At 38.2% G+C, this 18066-nt stretch overlaps 2 protein-coding genes across 4 annotated transcripts; one reads left to right on the top strand and one right to left on the bottom strand.

The window, feature by feature from the left end:
* Window positions 1-1623: 1623 nt before the first annotated feature.
* leprotl1 (leptin receptor overlapping transcript like 1) lies at window positions 1624-6761 on the bottom strand. Of its 2 annotated transcripts, none has more exons than XM_047585793.1 (4): window positions 6659-6761; window positions 5902-5977; window positions 5193-5376; window positions 1624-4018 (listed from the first exon to the last, which is right to left on the bottom strand). In XM_047585793.1, exons 1-4 carry the CDS (start codon window positions 6672-6674, stop codon window positions 3902-3904), a joined length of 393 nt encoding a protein of 130 aa, XP_047441749.1. In that variant the 5' UTR covers window positions 6675-6761; the 3' UTR covers window positions 1624-3901. The 2 variants fall into 2 exon arrangements, with proteins under 2 accessions (XP_047441749.1, XP_047441748.1); XM_047585792.1 differs by having other exon boundaries at window positions 5193-5379.
* A 1284-nt stretch (window positions 6762-8045) lies between these two features.
* On the top strand, window positions 8046-17555 carry srp72 (signal recognition particle 72). Of its 2 annotated transcripts, none has more exons than XM_047585603.1 (19): window positions 8046-8196; window positions 8687-8807; window positions 9848-9971; window positions 10830-10973; window positions 11058-11169; window positions 11259-11290; window positions 11412-11536; window positions 11653-11710; window positions 12483-12614; window positions 12712-12840; window positions 13218-13290; window positions 13521-13585; window positions 13909-14004; window positions 14149-14252; window positions 14382-14459; window positions 15470-15607; window positions 15692-15729; window positions 15822-15981; window positions 16609-17555. In XM_047585603.1, the coding sequence occupies exons 1-19, from the start codon at window positions 8094-8096 to the stop codon at window positions 16790-16792; spliced, it is 2016 nt and encodes a 671-aa protein (XP_047441559.1). In that variant the 5' UTR covers window positions 8046-8093; the 3' UTR covers window positions 16793-17555. The 2 variants fall into 2 exon arrangements, with proteins under 2 accessions (XP_047441559.1, XP_047441560.1); XM_047585604.1 differs by having other exon boundaries at window positions 9851-9971.
* Window positions 17556-18066: the final 511 nt, after the last annotated feature.

Below are 18066 nucleotides of genomic sequence, written 5' to 3' on the forward strand. Positions count from 1 at the left end.
TTTTGCTGTTGTTTTAAATGATCCAGACGTTCAAGCTAAGATGAGCAACGATGTTCAGAGGATGTCATCTGCATGAAAAAAGAAAGTATCCGTACATGAGAGGCCTGCATCTGCCGCTTCACGTTCAGAACACGGGCACAACACGATACGTATCACGATACTTAAGTCACGATACGATACGTTATTGCGATATTATATTGCAACATTCTACATAGATAGATAGAATGGATGACAGTGATAATTCATTGGGCAAATTGACTCAAACACAATGTTAATCCAAATGATCCACTTCCATTTTATTGCACTTGTACAGAAAAAGTGATGGTGAAGGTCGTTCACAATCGGCCCAAAACCTGACTTTTTATTTTTCTTTTATATTCCCATTTCAAGATTTTTTTCAATTTAGAAACAGCTGCAACTAAAATAATCCCGAATTTATTTTTAATTCAGATTTTTATCCATAGAAAACCTTCTGAACATTGTCAGTTAATTAATATTTAGAGTTTAAAACTGGGGTTAAAGATCCACCTACTACCTCCTCCAGAATCTGTTTACTGGTTGATGTGTTGGACCATTTGTTTTTGCTTTTTCCAGCATTTTTAAGCAAAGTCATTTTCTCCTAAGATAAAGTAACAAAAGTATAAAGTATGGAGGAGAAGACACATGTAGTTGCTTTTAAAAATACTCTCGCTGCCGAGTGTGAAGCCAAAGTTCAGTGGTGCCAAATGTGCCAATAAAAACGACACTTGTTTTCTCTAATCACACTTTTATTTATAGCGCTCAGTGATCTGTGACTGCAGCGTATTCTCGTCTCCTGCCAGCAGGTGGAGACAAACCTATAAGAGAAACCTTTATTTCCTTCAATATACTTTTTGAAACTAATCATTAGCCACATAAAGGTCGTCTGTATCACTAAATAAGGAGATTTATCTTTAAAGCCGTGTAGGAATGAAGCTCATATGACCTTAAATAAAGAGATTTTTTTTTTTTTTGCATCACCTTTTACGTGTGATGCTGTTTGTCTCATACTTTGAGCTTTGAATCAGAAAATTTATTCAATCCTTTCAGCTATAATGCTTTTCTTTGTAACATGTTTCAATAAACCGAATAATTTAACAATCTAGTAGATTTGAAAAAGATCAGCCACCACATAAAGGATATTTTTTCATTATTTTCTCCCATTTCTTTATACGAAACATATGAAAACCTTCATGTAAATTCATTCAAATTAAAGCTGCCAGTGTTTATTTTATAACTGCACTTGAACATGTTTCAGTAAACAACATATTTGGACCTAACTCGTGTTTGCGTTCGCAAATTCATTTCCTGTAAATGTTGATGAGATTTTTTTTTTTCTGGAGAGCTTCTCACAGCAACACAAGCCACAGATGATATCAGTGAAGCTGGTTTCCTGTAGAGTACTATTAAACCAGCGATCTTATCTGTTATTATAAGGTGGAGTCTTGGTTTTTTGATCATATTTTATTATTATTTATTCTATTACTTAAACTTTTTACAGTGTGCATTAGTCTCCATGTCTGAAAGGTGCTGGATAAACAAAACTTGATTGGTGATTGATTGGAAGAGCCGAGCAAAATGCATCATTAGTCATTCAGAGGAGAGGATGTTCAAAAATGGCGTTTATTTAAAAATAAAAAGGAACCACCATGCTGACTTCTGCATCTTTTAACTCAATAGTTGTAGATAGAAAATGGACATTAACACAAAGCGCCCCCCACAAAATAAATAAATACAACGAAGAAAAAAAATAAAATAAAATAAAATGAATCCCCATCCCACAGCTACACACCAGAAAGCGTAACATCAGAAGGAATCGCACCAGACTAGAAAAACGTTTTGACATATTCAGCTTAAAATTCAACATATACAGACGTTCACGGCTCATTCCGACCTCAACACACCCAGTAACTTTGTTCGGATTCACAAATCAAGTCAGTAGTAGCTTATTGAACACAGGTTACGTTTTTAAAAAATAAAATAAATGGAAAATAAAAGACCTTAAATACAATCAATGCTGAACGTCCGCAGCGTTCGTTTTAATTGACAGTGGTGTTTAGCGGGTTCCTCGTAGGATTTCCAGTGCTTTCCTCCTCCTCTGTACATGTTTTCATTATTTTAATTGTATTTTGTCTCAGGGTTTGGTTTTATAAAAGGCTGGAAAAACAGGGGAAACATCTAATTTCAAAGCAAATAAAATAAAATCACAGTTTCTCTTAAATTCACAGATTTCCATGTTTGATTCGTCTGTTTTACAGTTAAAGCAGGAAACTCACTTAAAAAAAACACAAACTGTCTGTTTGTGTCGACTTAATAAACTGTTTCCCCGATTTCCAGTCTTTATTCTACATCGTTTTTACCTCCATCCATATTCCCCAAAATAAGAAACTGATTCTCTAAGACAAATTGAATTTTCTGCAAAAAAATTAAAAATAAAATACAGAAAACGTATTTATTTGTGGGACAAAATGTGTAAATACTTTAGCTGGGAACCCACTGTGCAAGGAGGAAGAACCTTCTAGGACTAAAACACTTTATTCTTGTAATGGTAGGACGCATTTTAAACAAACTTTTTTTTTTGTTTTGTTACAGAGCTCGTTTTCAAACAGAAAAAAAAAAGGACAAAATGTAAAAACCAACTCAACACACCAGTGTTTTAACAAGACAGCTTTGTTTTATCTTTCATTAATGCAGTTAATCCGACCTTGAACCAACGCACAGCCAGAAAATACGGAAGTTAAACATTATATTATTTCTGCTTTTTTTTATTTATTTATTTTTTTTCTATTTTTAATATATCCTGGAAATGCTGGTGTGAGGAAATGCAGCAGCGTGCGTGCCACCAGATCTGGACCTAATGTGCTTAGATAACGCCCGAGCACTGCCTCCGGGATTCTTTTACTTTGAAGGAGTCACATTTGAAAGCTTAAAAAAAGGCTGTAAGTGACTGAGTGGATAAGACGTAGCGCAGGTCTTATAGGCCAAGTTTCCAACGAGGCTGCTTGTCCTCGAGCTAATCCTACGCTAGCCGGCCGCCGCTAGAGGCTTTTACCGTGTTTCCTTGACCTAACGAGGAGGAGAAGGCGTACGTACGGTGAGGTGAGAGCTATGTGGTGATAATGACGAGCGGCCTGCATCCTCTCGTCGGCACCTTGGGGGGGGGGGGAAATCGCTACGTCGGTTTAATTTGATCTCTGCAGATGTGGTGAAGGGAACGAATCCTCGCACGCTGCTCCTCAATTTGTGTGATTTGGGGGAATATTTAAACCACGTGTAACAGCCCTGCACTTCCACGAGGAAAAAAACCTTCACAGCTTTAGTGTCGGTCACGTCGTCAGACTCAAATCTGCATCATATCAGCTGAAGTTTCACCCTTTAATGAGACGATGAGACTGTTTGAACCCAAAAACGTGAACTTTTTTTTTTTAGCCTTGTGGTGAAATTTGAGCTCATATTGTGCAGATTTTTCCATCAGACCAGCACATTGCTCTTCATGCAACTCTCATCCTTCACTCTTCTTCTTCTTCTTCTTCTTCACAGATAACACAAAGGAGCCTCAGATGAACGAAGGGCACACGGAACGAGGACTCACAACACGGAAGTCAGAGCGCAAAACTTAAAAAGTTTTCCATCCTACTTGTATCAGTTCAAAACTGCAGGCGGTGAAATAATAATAATAATAATAATAATAAAAAACAACATAAAGTATTGCACTGGTTTGGTGTGAGTCTATGGATGGGTGGTCGTCATATAAATAACAACAACAAGAACCAAACAGTAATACCATAATAATAATAATAATAATATTAATAATCATTGCAATGCTAATAAAAACAGTTCCGACTAAGGTCCCCCCCCCGCCCCGCCCCGGCCCTCTGCTCTTTTACCACTGCTGCCAACTGAAGTCGTCGTTGGATCCGAAGACCACGAAAAAGCCCAGGATGGTCCCGAAGATGACTATGTTCCCCGTTAGCACGAGCGCACACGCCCCCCAGGCGATCTGCGAACACAACGCATCAATAATTCAAGGTTAACAAATGCCGCTTGTGGAGCTTATTGGGAACAAAAAATCCGAGCAGAGATCAGAGCGTCAACTACAGTTTCCAGAACCATTTGACACAAATTGATCCGTCTCTTCTCCGTCAGACGCCCTGATGAGTAAAACACTTTCATGGTTCATATCCTGGTTCAAACTGAGACGATGCTCTTGACAGATCAATATCAAACAGATTATTACAGACTTGAAGGTGTCTCCTCTAGTTCTTATTTAGTTCTTATTTAGTTGTTAATTAATCTGTGGGTACCTAAAAACTGATATGACTAAGGTCACATACTTATCTGTTATTGGATAAATCTGTAAAACACAACTTTCTCCCATTACAGGTGAGTCTAGTTGTTTTTACTTTGTCCTTATTTATTCATTATTACCTTTATATTCTAATTAAAGTTGTCAAAGTCAACATGTTAATAACACGTCAGCACAAATTCCTTTTAATGCTTGTTTTTACTGCTGCATTAAACACATAGTTTAATTTCATTGTTAATATTCAATTATTTTATTGTTTATATAGATGTCTTACTATTTTATTTTTACTGTTTATTTTCGTTTTTGTTATATATTAGTGCAGGTAAATAATTAAAGTAAATAATTTTATCCTGGAGAGAGTAATACGCCCTGTAGCTTAAAAAATAAATCATAAGACAAAGAGCTGGTAGAAAATACCCCAAATATAGTTACAGTGGATGATAAAAAATAAACATATCTAATCTTAAACTTAATAAAATTATCTCCATCTTGAACAGATTTGTTGTTAGGGGGAAATAATTCGCATTAACGCAAGTTAACTATGGACATCATGCGATTAATAACAATTAATAATAAAAGTTTTAATCTCAGTCTGTAAATATTAGGTACACTAGTAAAAACAAACGCTTTCCTTCCTGACTTTTATAATGTTTTAGTGTTGAAACTGTGTGAGGAAGGTGGTGGTGATCATTCAGGAGGATGTGGTTTGTGGTGCTGTTAAACTGGACTGAATTAAACACGTGTTATTTAGCGTCCAAAAAGAAAAAACTGTTAAAAAAATAGCTTATTTAAAACTAATGCTTAAGTAATAACTAGACCCGCTCCACATCCACACTGAAAACGCACTAATAACCTCCGGGCGACTTACAACATCGGCTCTGGCGAAGACGATGGGCAGGCCGAAGGCTGAAATGACGATGCCCGTCGTGAGGAAGATGGCCAGCTCTTTGCAGGCGTTGCTGGCGGAGTCTGTGTCGTCGACCACCCTCCGCGAGATGCAGTACGGGATGGGAGAGAGGATGTAGAAGAAGAGGAGGAACAAAGGCCAGTATCTGCTACAGAGACGGAGAACAAGACGTGAATACCCACATGCTGGGATGATAACGGATGCAGTCAAGTGGATTGAAAGGATAAAGCCTCGACACGCAGGCTGCACTTCTGTTACGTCCGGATTTGTTTTTAATATAATAAACCATAATATAATAATTGGTTGATAACAGAAACCCTGAAGGAATAATGACATTTCCTAACCATTACACTAATAAGAGCCTTCCTCCTCCTCCTCTTTCTCCTCCTACAGACGTCACTTAGTATAAACATAATGGTTGAAATGGAAATCTAATTAAATTATGTCTTGTATAAATTGTATCTCGTCCCACATGACTGGACTGTTTTGAATAAACAAATCAAGCAACAAATGAGAGGTCCGTTTGTGTTTTACCACCACATATGATATGATAAGATATTGTTTTTTTTTTTTGCTTTCATTGCAGCCTGCTTCCAAAAAAAATGTACATTGCCTGACATTGGTTTGTCCAAGTCTACCTGCATGAGAAACAGCAGCACAAGTCACTCACTTATAATCAGGGAGGGCACATCCAAGCATGAGGAACATGAGGCCGATGGCCCCTCCGAAGGAAAGGCTGATGAGAGCTGTAAGAGAGAGAAGAGACGTCGCGTTGTAAGACAGAGGTGTATGCATCTGTGCACCATCAACATCCTCTCAGCATTAGGGTCAGGTCTGTGGTCTGAGTCTGCAGGGCCCCATAGCAACACGACCAGCAGCAGCAGCAGCAGCAGCAGCAGGTCTCATGTGATGAATCAGCTGATTTCACGTGTATCGGCTCCATTAGCTGTCTAAGTCGTGCTATTATTGGGCGCAGTTAAACCCCGAACAGTCACTTGCGGTGGCTCGTTAACCGCAATTAATCCACTGCGGCGCACTTTCATCCCGATCTGCGTCGTTTTCTGCTGAAGTTGAAGGTGCAGCAGGCGCTTAGCGTTATAGCGGCAATTACTACGTTGTTATGGGGAATAAAAAAGGTGTTACGTCGTTTAAATTGGGTGCTGTAATGCATCGGTGTAAGGCTTCGGTGTTTCATTTAAGAAACGTAAATATATTTTTGATAATATTAACCATTTAGTTGCTGCTTTCTACTAAAAAAAGAGTGCAGGCTAGCTGATGCTAACAGATGTAGTGTAGTGGCCCGTTAGCCGCCGCTAGCTGTGTGGCTAACACAGCAACCAACTCCATCACATTTACACACATTTATTATAAATGTACCGGTATTCAGAGGATTTGGACGTATAATAAAAAAAGAGGAGAATACTCACCTTTAATCCCGGCCATTTTTCCTGCTCGACACACACACACAAACACACTACCCTGACAACACAGCCCGGTGTGGCGCCTTCCAGTGCTACTCGGAAATGTCGGAACTCCACATATTCAGTCAGGAACACTACGGAAGAGTATTAGGGCCACACATGACCAAAGAAAAAAAAAAAAAATGAGAGGAGGTACAGTTTTTTTTTCATGCACTTAGAGAAAAAAGATGAAATGTCGAGAAATAATGTCAAGAACAAAGTCTGTTTTGACTGTTCATTTCAAACATTCATAAGATAAGAGATATACAACTGAAGAAGAAACAAAAGCAGCACATTTATCTGGCCACACCCCTTGTGGGTGCCTAATCAATATTGTCTTTCTCCTCTGCTACTACGTAAATAAAGTGTATTATTATTATTATTGTTAAAAATATGTTGTTGTTGTTGTTATATGTGTAGTACATCCTAGAGAATGTGGATGTCCCCACAAGTTCCCTTGTACAATTTAAAAAAACTAAATAAAAACATTTGTTTTGTATTGATATGTTTCACGTTTCCTGCGCTTTTATTTGTCACTCTGGCTTTTGCACAGTCATATTTCGTTTCTTTTATTTCTTTCATTGTGCCTCTTTTTGCACAGACATGCACGTTTATACATTTATACACGTAAAGTGTACTTATTATGTGCTTATGCTGCTGAGTTTTTTTTTCTCCATGTTCCCACACTGTACTCCTCACAGGAGCATAGTATGGGGGTAGTTTTTTCTTCTCCTCCCCTCTCCTCACGTCACTCTGCATCTCTCTTTTCCATCCCTGTCTTCCTGTCCTGTCCACCCCCATTTTGTTAAAGTGTATGTATCTTTTGTATATGTATGGACGGGTTGATGGTTAATTTCGCTGGTATTTGTACTAGTGACAATAAAAAGCTATTGATTGATTGATTGCTTTATTACCATTATTAATGGTGATGGCATTTCTTCCATTTGAACCGCTCTCACTGCTGCTATTGCTGTTTTTGCTGTTATGTTATTTTGATGTCTGTGTATGCTTGTGTACAAGCTACTGGACACTCGAATTTACCCCCAGGATATGAATAAATTCTATTCTATTCTATTCTATTCTATTCTATTCTATTCTATTCTATTCTATTCTATTCTATTCTATTCTATTTCCTTGCGTGTGTGCAGCACATTCTGTTTTTTCCGGCTTAATGATAGAACTTGAAGGTATCATTCCTTCGCGTCAATGTTAAACGAAAATAATCAAAATGCGAACGTTTTTTTATTTACACTAAAATATAATCGTAATATTATAGCAAATGTGTATTTTTTTTTTAAAGTTTATATTATTATTTTAAAATTAATAAATACCTTTTTGTTTTTGTTCACCCGGAAGTGCACGCCTTCCACTTCCGCTAACCTCAGAGTCCATTCTGGGGAAGATGGCGGCCAGCGGCGGAGGCTCCGTGGCTTCTCTGTGGACCGAAGTGAACCGCTGCGGACAGAATGGAGACTACAACAGAGCCCTCAAAGCTCTCACTAAAAGTATGTGTACGCGTTTGGCGATGCTGCGCTTTAAAACGGAAGCCGGGTGGAGGAAAGATGTGTTTCTTTTGGTAACTGTTAGCGAACCAGCTGTTATCATGTGGCTAAGCTAACAACCGTTACACCGCTAACTGTCAGGTCTAAAAATACTTTAAATAGCTCTGCTTATCAAACTACTACTTAACATCGTATGTGTAGGTAATATAACTACACATTAGAAGTTTTTAGAAGTGTGTGGGTGTTTTTTCATGATATTATGCCTTAAAAATCCGCAGTGGATTTCTGATTTCTGTGTTCTGATTACGTGTCCCTAGCTTTAGCTCATGATTAGCCAATCAGCTTTTCCATATGTCCAGTGGCCTTTTTCATGTAAATAATATCTGTTTTCAGACAAATAAATCACAAGCAACATGTATTGTTGACAAATATATTTAAAGAGCTCTTCATTAGTGAATAATTTGCCGTTTGTCTGCTTTGTCTTGTGCCACAGTTTTGCACGAAAACAGGGAGGATGTGACAGCCCTGCACTGTAAAGTTGTCTGCCTGGTTCAGAATGGGAGCTTCAAGGAGGCGCTGAATGTCATGAACACATACTCCAAAGTCCTGGGCAGGTAAATCACAAGCTGTCACTCACCCCATTTTGGTGTAAACCTCTCAAAACACAATCACACACATCTCATCGCCTGTCACAATAATAACAAACTTTGCTGGACTTTATATTGTCCCAGAAATTATTGCACATAAACGATATTATTGTCAACATGATTTTGAGACCATTTTTCACTAATGTGATGATAATATGGATAATATGATAGTACAACCTTTCAAAAACAGTAAACTGTTATTTCTCAAGAGTATTAAACATTGTAATTGGCACGTGAAGAACTTAAATATCCCAAATAAAACAAACAAAATGAACAATAAAAATAAAATGGATTCTCATTAAAGGATGTAGCGAACTACATATAATTTTGACAGTCACACACACAACATTTCATAGACTGGAACTCGCACCAAGCTGCACTTTATGTATATTATTGCATTGTTTACATTTTCTCTGTTCTTTGTTTGATTCAAATGTGTATTATATGTGTGTCTTTTAAGCCGAGAGTCTCTGCAAAATTTGGTTATGTTCTCATAATGACAATAGAGACTCTTGATTCTTGATAAGTCTGAGAAGATTCTCAGTTATCCAGGTGATGTTATATCCAAAAAGAGTTTAAAAAGGCAGCGTCTTCAGTTCTAAGGGGCTAATGGAAAGTTTGAGGTTATAAATAGGGAACTCTGTGGGTAAAAACACAACAGAAACTTGATTGAAGTGTTTCTGTGAATGACCAGAAACTGGTGCAACTAGTGTCCCTCAGTGACTAGATACCTACCTGTCATTGAAGGGGGGGCTGTTTGTCTGGGTCTGCGTCTGACTGTCACTGTAACTAATGCATCAACTTAATGCAGAAGTCTAAACCTCCTATAGGAATGATACAAGAGTCTGGAGAAGATAAAAGATCATGATTTATCTTTTCTGGTTTTGCAAATAAAAGAATTGACCTTGTTATATATCTAAGTTGGACAGAGCAGAGCTGCACACCTTGTAGTCAAACAAAGCCTCTTTTGTGAACATCAATGACAAACTAAGTTTTATTTTCTCCTCCAGTGAGGTTGTTTTCGAGAAGGCGTACTGCGAGTACCGACTGAACAGAGTGGAGAGTTCCCTGAAGACCATCGAAAGTGCTGCTGAGCAGACGGACAAGCTGAAGGAGCTGTACGGTCAAGTGGTGAGGCTGTTTGACCAAATTATAATATTATCGTACTCATTTTTATTTCCTCCACAAAGGCAATTGGACTTGTTGTGGTTTCTTGTGGATATTTTATTCAAATAGCTTCTTCAGTTCAAAAATAATCGGCGTGAACCTGAAGCTCAGATTACTATGATCTGTAAACAACTGGATATTCACCTGTAATTGTTGAAATTAGTTTTGATCCTGTTTGTTTTCCTTTAACTGCTCATTAATTGTAGGAAACTTTCCAAATTCACAGAGTGAATTGAGCTGGACAGATGTTAAGATTGTGGCACCAAGCTTGTAAATAGTTTTCTTTTTTGTTTTCCTTTAAGAATCTTAAAAGTTTTCCTCTTATTCCTCCCTGACTGACAGTATTAGCTTGTTCCAACTTCATATTAAATCCGTATTATTATTATTGTTGACTGTCCTCTTCTAATCTTATGTGAATTCAAACCTGCATTTTTACCACGTCAGCTTAAATTGTTGATGAGAGACAACTCTGCCCCTTTGAAAGATTCCTTATAGTAGATATTTGTCTCAAACTAATAAAGAAGACAATAGAAATCAAACAGCCACGGAGGCAGACGGGGATTTAAATCACACAGGGATGGCAGCGAGGAAACAAACAAATTCGCAACCTGGTAAAAAACCACTACCCAAGTAATCAAAACAAACAGAAATGTGAATGTATTTATGAACCTACTTATCTAAATTTGAACATAAAGGAGGGAAAACAAGTATTTAAGCAAGGTTACAAGCTCCGACACTGCTGTTCTATGTCCTCCCATCAAATCGTTCTTTTCATTATGAAGCCGTCTGCGCATCTGAAGTGGCTCTTTCTTCTTTTCCCAGTTGTACCGACTGGAGCGCTACGACGAGTGCAAGTCCGTCTACACAGACCTGATCAGAAACTCCCAGGACGAGTACGAGGAGGAGAGGAAGACCAACCTCTCCGCTGTGGTGGCTGCGATGAGTCAGTGGGAGAAGTCTCCTACGGTAACTTTCCTTCTGCACCGTTTTTTTTTATTTGCTTCTGTGTCACATTCATTTATTTAACACATTTATTTGTTTCTTCTGCAGGAAGATCTGGGTCTTCCTGAGACGACTTATGAACTCTGTTACAACGCTGCCTGCGCTCTGATTGGTCAAGGGCAACTCACAGAGGCCTTCAATAAACTACAACAAGCAGAAGGTCAGTACTTATACGTTCAGTCTCCTTTAGGAAACTAAAATAACTTAATGATGTTTGACATTTACTGGTTACTTTTGTTTTTTTGACAGAGCTTTGCAGAGTGTCGTTGGCTGATGATTCAGTAAGTGCTGCTTTGTTCAGCAGTGAGAAATAAAAGTCAAATCCTGTCTGTATTTTTATAGGCTGAAATTATTCAGGCGTCCTTCTCTTCCTCCTCTTGATGTCGTGTGTGTTTCTTTCAGGATGTGACTGAGGAGGACATCGACTCGGAGTTGGCCGTCATCCATTCTCAGATGGCGTACGTCATGCAGCTACAGGGTCGGACGGACGAGGCTCTGCAGCTCTACAACCAGGTCATCAAGCTCAAGTGAGTCCAGGTTTTCATCACGTCAGATTTTAGCACAATACTTACGACTCTAAATTGACGTTACGAGAATATACGTCGACCATCTTGGTTTACAGCAGGATCTGATTTGATTTCAGGCCGTCGGACGTGGGGCTGCTCGCGGTGACTGCCAACAATATCATCACAATTAACAAGGTGAGTGGAAACTTTGATGAGGTGAGAACGTACCAGTGAATCTCACCTTTATCTGTCAGAGACATTTTAAAAATGCTGTGAAGTCTCGTCTAAGAAGAAAGTTACAGCTCAAGTTAGGAAGAAAAGTCAGAGATAAGACAGATGAAGGAGACGAGACGGGAAATCAGACTCATCTGAGTTCATCCGTAAATTATCTTTGGTAAAAGGAGACGAAGGTGGAGATGATCGATTGAAACTTTAATCTGATATTTTGATATAATATATGTTGATTTGATTATATGTTGTGTTTTGAAAGATTTGAGTAGATTTGGTTTTGGTTCATAGTTGTTTCCATAAAAAATATACATCTTTTTCTGAGTTTTTCTGCTACTCTGAGCCAGAAATCTCCACTTCAGTAGCACTTACACATAACAAACTTTACAGATTTATTCCTAACTATATTCTACAGGTATTTACAGAGGAGATTAGATTTTTCATATATCATTCAGGGCCTGATTTATAAAACATTTTATTCCTAAAAACAAGGGAAGAGATATCCAAAGCCATTATTCAGAATGTGTGTATGCAAATGAGTGCGTATTTAAGTAGAAACTCCTCATTTGCATATTTTAATATAAATCCACAGGGAACTTGTAATACAACAAATGATTGTATTTATCTAAGCATTGAACTGGAGAAGTTTCATGGTCAAATCTAATAGTTAAGAATTTTACCCTTATTGACCTGTCGTGTGTCTGCTTTTTTTTTTAAACACTCTGATCTTTTCCCTCAGGACCAAAACGTGTTTGACTCGAAGAAGAAGGTGAAACTGACAAACGCTGAAGGTGTCGAGTACAAGCTGGCGAAGAAGCAGCTGCAGGCCATCGACTTCAACAAAGCCCTGTTGGCCATGTACACGAACCAGGTGCGCTGACATTTAAAGGAAGAAGAAGAAGAAGAAGATGAAGCTGCTCATGTTTGTGTTCATCACTGATTCGCTGGTTTCTTCTTCTCTTCAACAGGCCGACCAGTGCAGGAAACTGACGTCTAGTCTTCAGTCGCAGAATCCGGGTCACCCGCGACCCGTCCTCATCCAGGTGGCTCAGCTGTGCAGGGAGAAGCAGCACAGCAAGGCCATAGAGCTGCTGCAAGTACGAATCACACCCTCACCCACCTTCTGTTTATGATTTAACCTTAGTTTGGCTGAAAATCAGCGTTAGATCCTTTGGTGAAGAGAATAACATCGATCGTAATGGTCATAATGTTATGGCTGATAGGTGCATATTGTTAATCTGAATGTTCAAACCTCAGAATTATCAACTAAAATATTAATAATTAAAAGGAAAGGCAATGAATAGAAACATTGAAGCTGCAGTCGTAAAGTCTTGGTCATTTTCGACTAATTGTTTGAGCTCTTCTTTTATTTAAGTATCATAAATTGATTAATAATCGATATGTGGTTGAATTGTAAAACAACAGAAGCTTCCAGATGCTGTGATAAATAAGTGTTTTTTCTTTTGCTTTCCAGCAATACTCAGATCAAAACCCAGAGAGTGCGTCCGGCATCAAACTGACGATGGCTCAGCTCTATTTAGTACAAGGTAAAGACTCGTTCTCACACTTTCAGACTCTGAGGACGTCGGAGCTTTTGTAGAGGTGGAAGTTTGCAGGTTCCAGCTGTAAACATAAAGATAAAATGTTAATAAAAAATAAAAGAAGTTAGAGGGAATATTTATGTTGATTATATGTTTTAAATCTGAATTTAGCTGCTTTGTGGTGATAACATGATTCTTTTTTTATGTGTTTAAAATGCTCTGTCTCTGGTTTTCAGGTCATGTAACAAAAGCCTGTGACGTCCTGAGGTCCATTGAAGAGTTCAAGCACAAATCGGGGATGGTAAGATTAAAGATTAAAACCGAGAAAATATTCAGGGCTTATTATTCCACCAATATACCAACTTCTCCGAGTTAACCAGTGACGTCAATGCTATAGTTTCCGCGTTGGATTATAGAATTTCCAAGTTTTCTTGAAGGCATCATCTAAATCTAAGTTTTTTTCATGGAAGTAGGAGAATGTGCCCTTAAAAATAATAAAAAATAACAATAATAAGTTAAGTCAAGTCAACTTTATGACCTTTATTGCTTTACTTGAAGCCCTGTATATGACACAGCTGCCCCGGTGTTTACTGACTTGTCTAAAACGTGTTGTTGCCTCTTCAGATTTCGGCTCTGGTGACGATGTACTCTCACGAAGAAGACATAGACAGCGCCATCGATGTTTTCAAACAAGCCATCGAGCATTACCAGTCTGAACAGGTTCGTTTTAACTAAAATCTGATCTAGTTAAAGTCTGAACTTTAACGTCAACTAAAAAAAACGTTTTCGTGTAAACATTCTGCTGAAGGAACGTGAGGATTGTTACTTTATTTTAAGAATGTGAAACATGTGTCTCCTCCACAGCCTGGGTCTGCTGCACATTTGGCTCTGGTACGAGAAGCTGCCAATTTCAAACTGAAGTACGGACGGAAAAAAGAGGCCATCAGTGACCTGGAGCAGCTGTGGAAGTGAGTTACATCCCTGCAACACGAGTAGATCGAGTGTTTATCAAAACCTTTAACAGCTTGACAAACTAATAATAACTTAACTTTTCTACTGCAGGATTTATTTCTTAAACACATTTGTTCTTTACACAGACAAAACACCAAGGACATCCACACACTGGCACAACTCATCTCTGCGTATTCTCTGGTGGACACGGACAAAGCCAAATCGTATCCTTTCACCCGATTTATGGGAAACTCTGCTACTGGTGTTTTACATGTTGATTAATTGCTTCAGACTTTTTCTAACAGAATAACAGAATTTTTAATGTAGCGCCTCTAAACACACATGGTGCGACTGTGTCACCATGAGACGTGGTCAAGATGGAAAGATCTGAAAAATGAAGCGGCAGAACATGAAGACTTGTTTAGTTTAGTTTTATTTATTTATTTCAAACATTCAAAAGAAGTTGAAAAAGAAAGAAAAGATGAAGAAAAAAGTAAAAATACCTCCAATAAGGAACACAAATTACTGGTAATGTTCCAAAAAGACGCTTCTCTCGTCCCTTCTCAGTATTAATGTCATTGTTCAATGTCATGAGAGGACTTGAGAGGACTTGTGCCAAAAAAATTAAGTTGTTTGCGGTTTTCTTTAGGGTGACGTCAGACGTCCCCGATGTGGATGACCTGTCCCCTGGTTATAAATGTCCCAGAAAGTGTCTCCAATCGTAGCTTTTCATGAATGAGAGAAAAAATGTTGCGCACATACTACAGTTATTACAGTAGCCGCTCGCGCTGTTATTGGCATTATGGACATAACAGTTAAAATATGCTTAAATATGACAAAAAATTAAATCATAATTGCCACAGTTTCTTCATTTCATCTTGATAATATTTAATTCTTTTTTATTTTTATCTCTGAGCTGTAAATGTCCCCAGATTTCCACATCATTAATCAGTTCTAACACGGGGTCATGCAAACCTGTTTTACTACTAGCGTGGGATTATTCTACAATATTTATATTTACAATAGTCCATCTTTAGTCAATCTACTGCATTAATTCCTCTCTCAACCAGTCGAAAATATTGTGGACACGTGATTATGCATGAAAATAAATACAGTGATACATATTTTTGGTCACAGCCCTGTCAGCTGTTAATGAAAGTAACTTCTGATTTGTTAATGACAGAAACATGCTGTAAACATTGAGTAGAAACTGTCCTTAGCGGTTCCTCTGCAGCCTCAGCAAACACCTTCCGTCTGCAGACACCATGTCCTTTAATCTGGACGTGGACGAGCTGGAGAATTCTCACGGGGCGTCGTCGGTCAGGAAAAAAGCTGCTAAAGTCATAGGAGAAAACCTTCCCAAAGAGTCGGGGTAAAGCCTCGTTCCTCTGACACGTTTTCTGCTTTTAAATCAAAGCTTTTACTTAGTCTTTTTGTTTCTGCCTTTTCTTCGCAGACAAGTAGAGATCAAAAAGAAGAAGAAGAAAAAGAAAGGTGCGTGTCCGCGGATCCGCTCGTGTTTGCGTTGCCAGCCTTTCTGTGTAGATGTGTTGCTCTCACCGCTCACGATGTGATGTTTTCCTCAGGTAAACTTCCCAAGAACTGCGACCCCAAAGCGACGCCCGACCCGGAGCGGTGGCTGCCCATGAGGGAGCGCACGTACTACAGGGGCAAGAAGAAGGGCAAGAAGAAGGAGCAGATAGGAAAAGGAACTCAGGGCGCGACGGCGGGAGCTTCGGCCGAGCTGTGAGTAAACTCCAACGAACACAGTAATCCACTCCACTAGGGCTGGAAACTAATGGAATTTATGGACATTAACATGAAATAACTGGAAATTTGGGATAATTTAAAGAAACATTGTATTTTGCAATAAGCAGACATGTTGCAAAAGGTTCCAATTAAAAAAAGAGAATCAGATTTATTTGTAAGTATTGAACTTCACATGTCGTTGCACAAAATTTGCACATAAACAAAGACTTTCCATCAACTTTAGCTGGTGTGAAATGCTTCCACACGCTGTACCTGGCATTTTTCTGTTAAATAAGGTGACAAAAAAACATGCAAATATGTAGATAGAAGCTGAACTGATGGAAAGATGTATGAAATCTCGTGTGGTTTCATAAAACCATGTAGCAGGAGGCAGGAAACGGCATCATGATAAGCTCATTTCTTTAATGAAATGGTGCTAGATAACTTATATTTATCATATCTGGGTCACCAGTAAACTAGCAACACATTTTGTTTTTGTTAGTTAAACTTTAACACCATAGATTAAGTGTCATCTATCTCTGTAAAAACGTTTTTTCTGTCCTTCAGAGCAGCTCTAACAGGACTCCACCTCTCTCTCTTTCTCTCTTTCTTTCTCTTCTTCAGGGACGCCAGTAAAACCGCCAGCAGCCCCCCGACCTCCCCGAGGCCGGGCTCGGCGTCCGGCTCGTCGGCGGCGCCCGCCGGCAGCGGCGTGGTCCCCCCACGGCAGCAGAAACCCGCGGCGTCAGGGGCCACGCGGAAGAAAACCACACAGAAGAAGAAGAAGGGAGGCAAAGGAGGCTGGTAGACGAGGAGGAGGAGGAGAGGCATGAAGAAGAGGAGCGTCAACATTTTGATTTTGTTTTATTTTATTTTTTTTTCCCTGTTCGGATCATTTATTCAAAAATCTGCCTCCGCTCTTCTTCACCATTAATTTGATATTTTATAAAACACAGAGAAAGAAAGAAAGAATATTTAAAGGACAGTTCCACTAAAAATGAATTTACGTTGCTCCCCAGAAGCTTTTAACCGGGTTGAATCCACGTACGACTAATTAATATTAATATCAGTTCATTAAATGTGTAATGGACGTTGTGCGTTTCTTTTTCTGTCTGACTGTTCTCACACGTTATCGTAGGAAACAAAGAAGAATCGTGTCTGTCCTAATATTTACATCACTCTCATGTTCATTTCTACATTAAAAGACTTTATTCTAATCCAGTGCTGCTGCGTTAGTGTATTTTTAATTTTCTGCAGTTTTCATAAAGTCTGCGATAACTTCACAGTCTGCTTTTGTTGAGCGACTTGAACTTTAGATTTTTGTGGAATTGTCCTTTTTGTATTTAGGCCCGAGTAGATAATTTGTTATGTCGTTTGGAGTCGACTGCAGAGGAGACAGAGATATTTATTTTTGAAATCTCAGTGTTGCTCTGAAATCAAGCGAAAGGATTTAAATTGAGGCAGATGCATGATGTAGAAAGACACTATTTTGGCAACACAGAGCTCCCGTTTTGTTTCAGTTTTTTTGTTTTTTGTTTTTTTTTAAAGGCGAAATAAAACTCTGAACAGCTTCTTGGCTCCTGTGTTTCCTTTAATTGAATTTAAATAGTTTTTAGTTGGCAGAAGTTACTTACTTTTAGTTTTTATGTTTAAAATACTTATATCTTGCCTTTTACGGCTATTTTTCCCGTGTATCAGCCCAAAGATCTTTACTACCAGGACATTTATTAGTAAAATTATATTAATCATGTTACATTTTTCAGTTTGAACCAATTCAATTTTAATATTTTTTTGTGATCATTTGTTTTTATTTGTTCATAACTTACATAATACATTACAATATGAGTAATTTTAAATGTAATTTTAAAATAAAACGAACCATAAACAATCCCTATAAATTAATTATAAGAAATAATTTTACAAAATAAATGAACAGATTAAACTAGTGGAGCTGAGTGAATCACACAAGTCAATGTTTTACACAATTTAAACTGCTCTGCTGCCATTTTTATTTATATTTCCACTTTATTTATCTTTTATTTTATTTATTTTTATCCTAACCTATAGTGTTTACTCAGTATC

This window comes from Mugil cephalus, chromosome 5 (genome assembly GCF_022458985.1).
Source record: "Mugil cephalus isolate CIBA_MC_2020 chromosome 5, CIBA_Mcephalus_1.1, whole genome shotgun sequence".
Classification (NCBI taxonomy): Eukaryota; Metazoa; Chordata; class Actinopteri; order Mugiliformes; family Mugilidae; genus Mugil; species Mugil cephalus.

Bases quoted from the DNA above. Each gene is read 5' to 3' on its own strand.
- srp72 (XM_047585603.1), top strand. From the start codon at position 8,094: ATGGCGGCCAGCGGCGGAGGCTCCGTGGCTTCTCTGTGGACCGAAGTG. The intron at 10,974-11,057 runs GTAACTTTCCTT...TTTCTTCTGCAG, and splicing joins AGTGGGAGAAGTCTCCTACG to GAAGATCTGGGTCTTCCTGA. The intron at 14,005-14,148 runs GTTCGTTTTAAC...TCTCCTCCACAG, and splicing joins AGCATTACCAGTCTGAACAG to CCTGGGTCTGCTGCACATTT.
- leprotl1 (XM_047585792.1), bottom strand. The intron at 5,380-5,901 runs GTGAGTGACTTG...CCGTCTCTGTAG, and splicing joins TGTGCCCTCCCTGATTATAA to CAGATACTGGCCTTTGTTCC. The intron at 4,019-5,192 runs GTAAGTCGCCCG...TTGTGTTCGCAG, and splicing joins TCTTCGCCAGAGCCGATGTT to ATCGCCTGGGGGGCGTGTGC.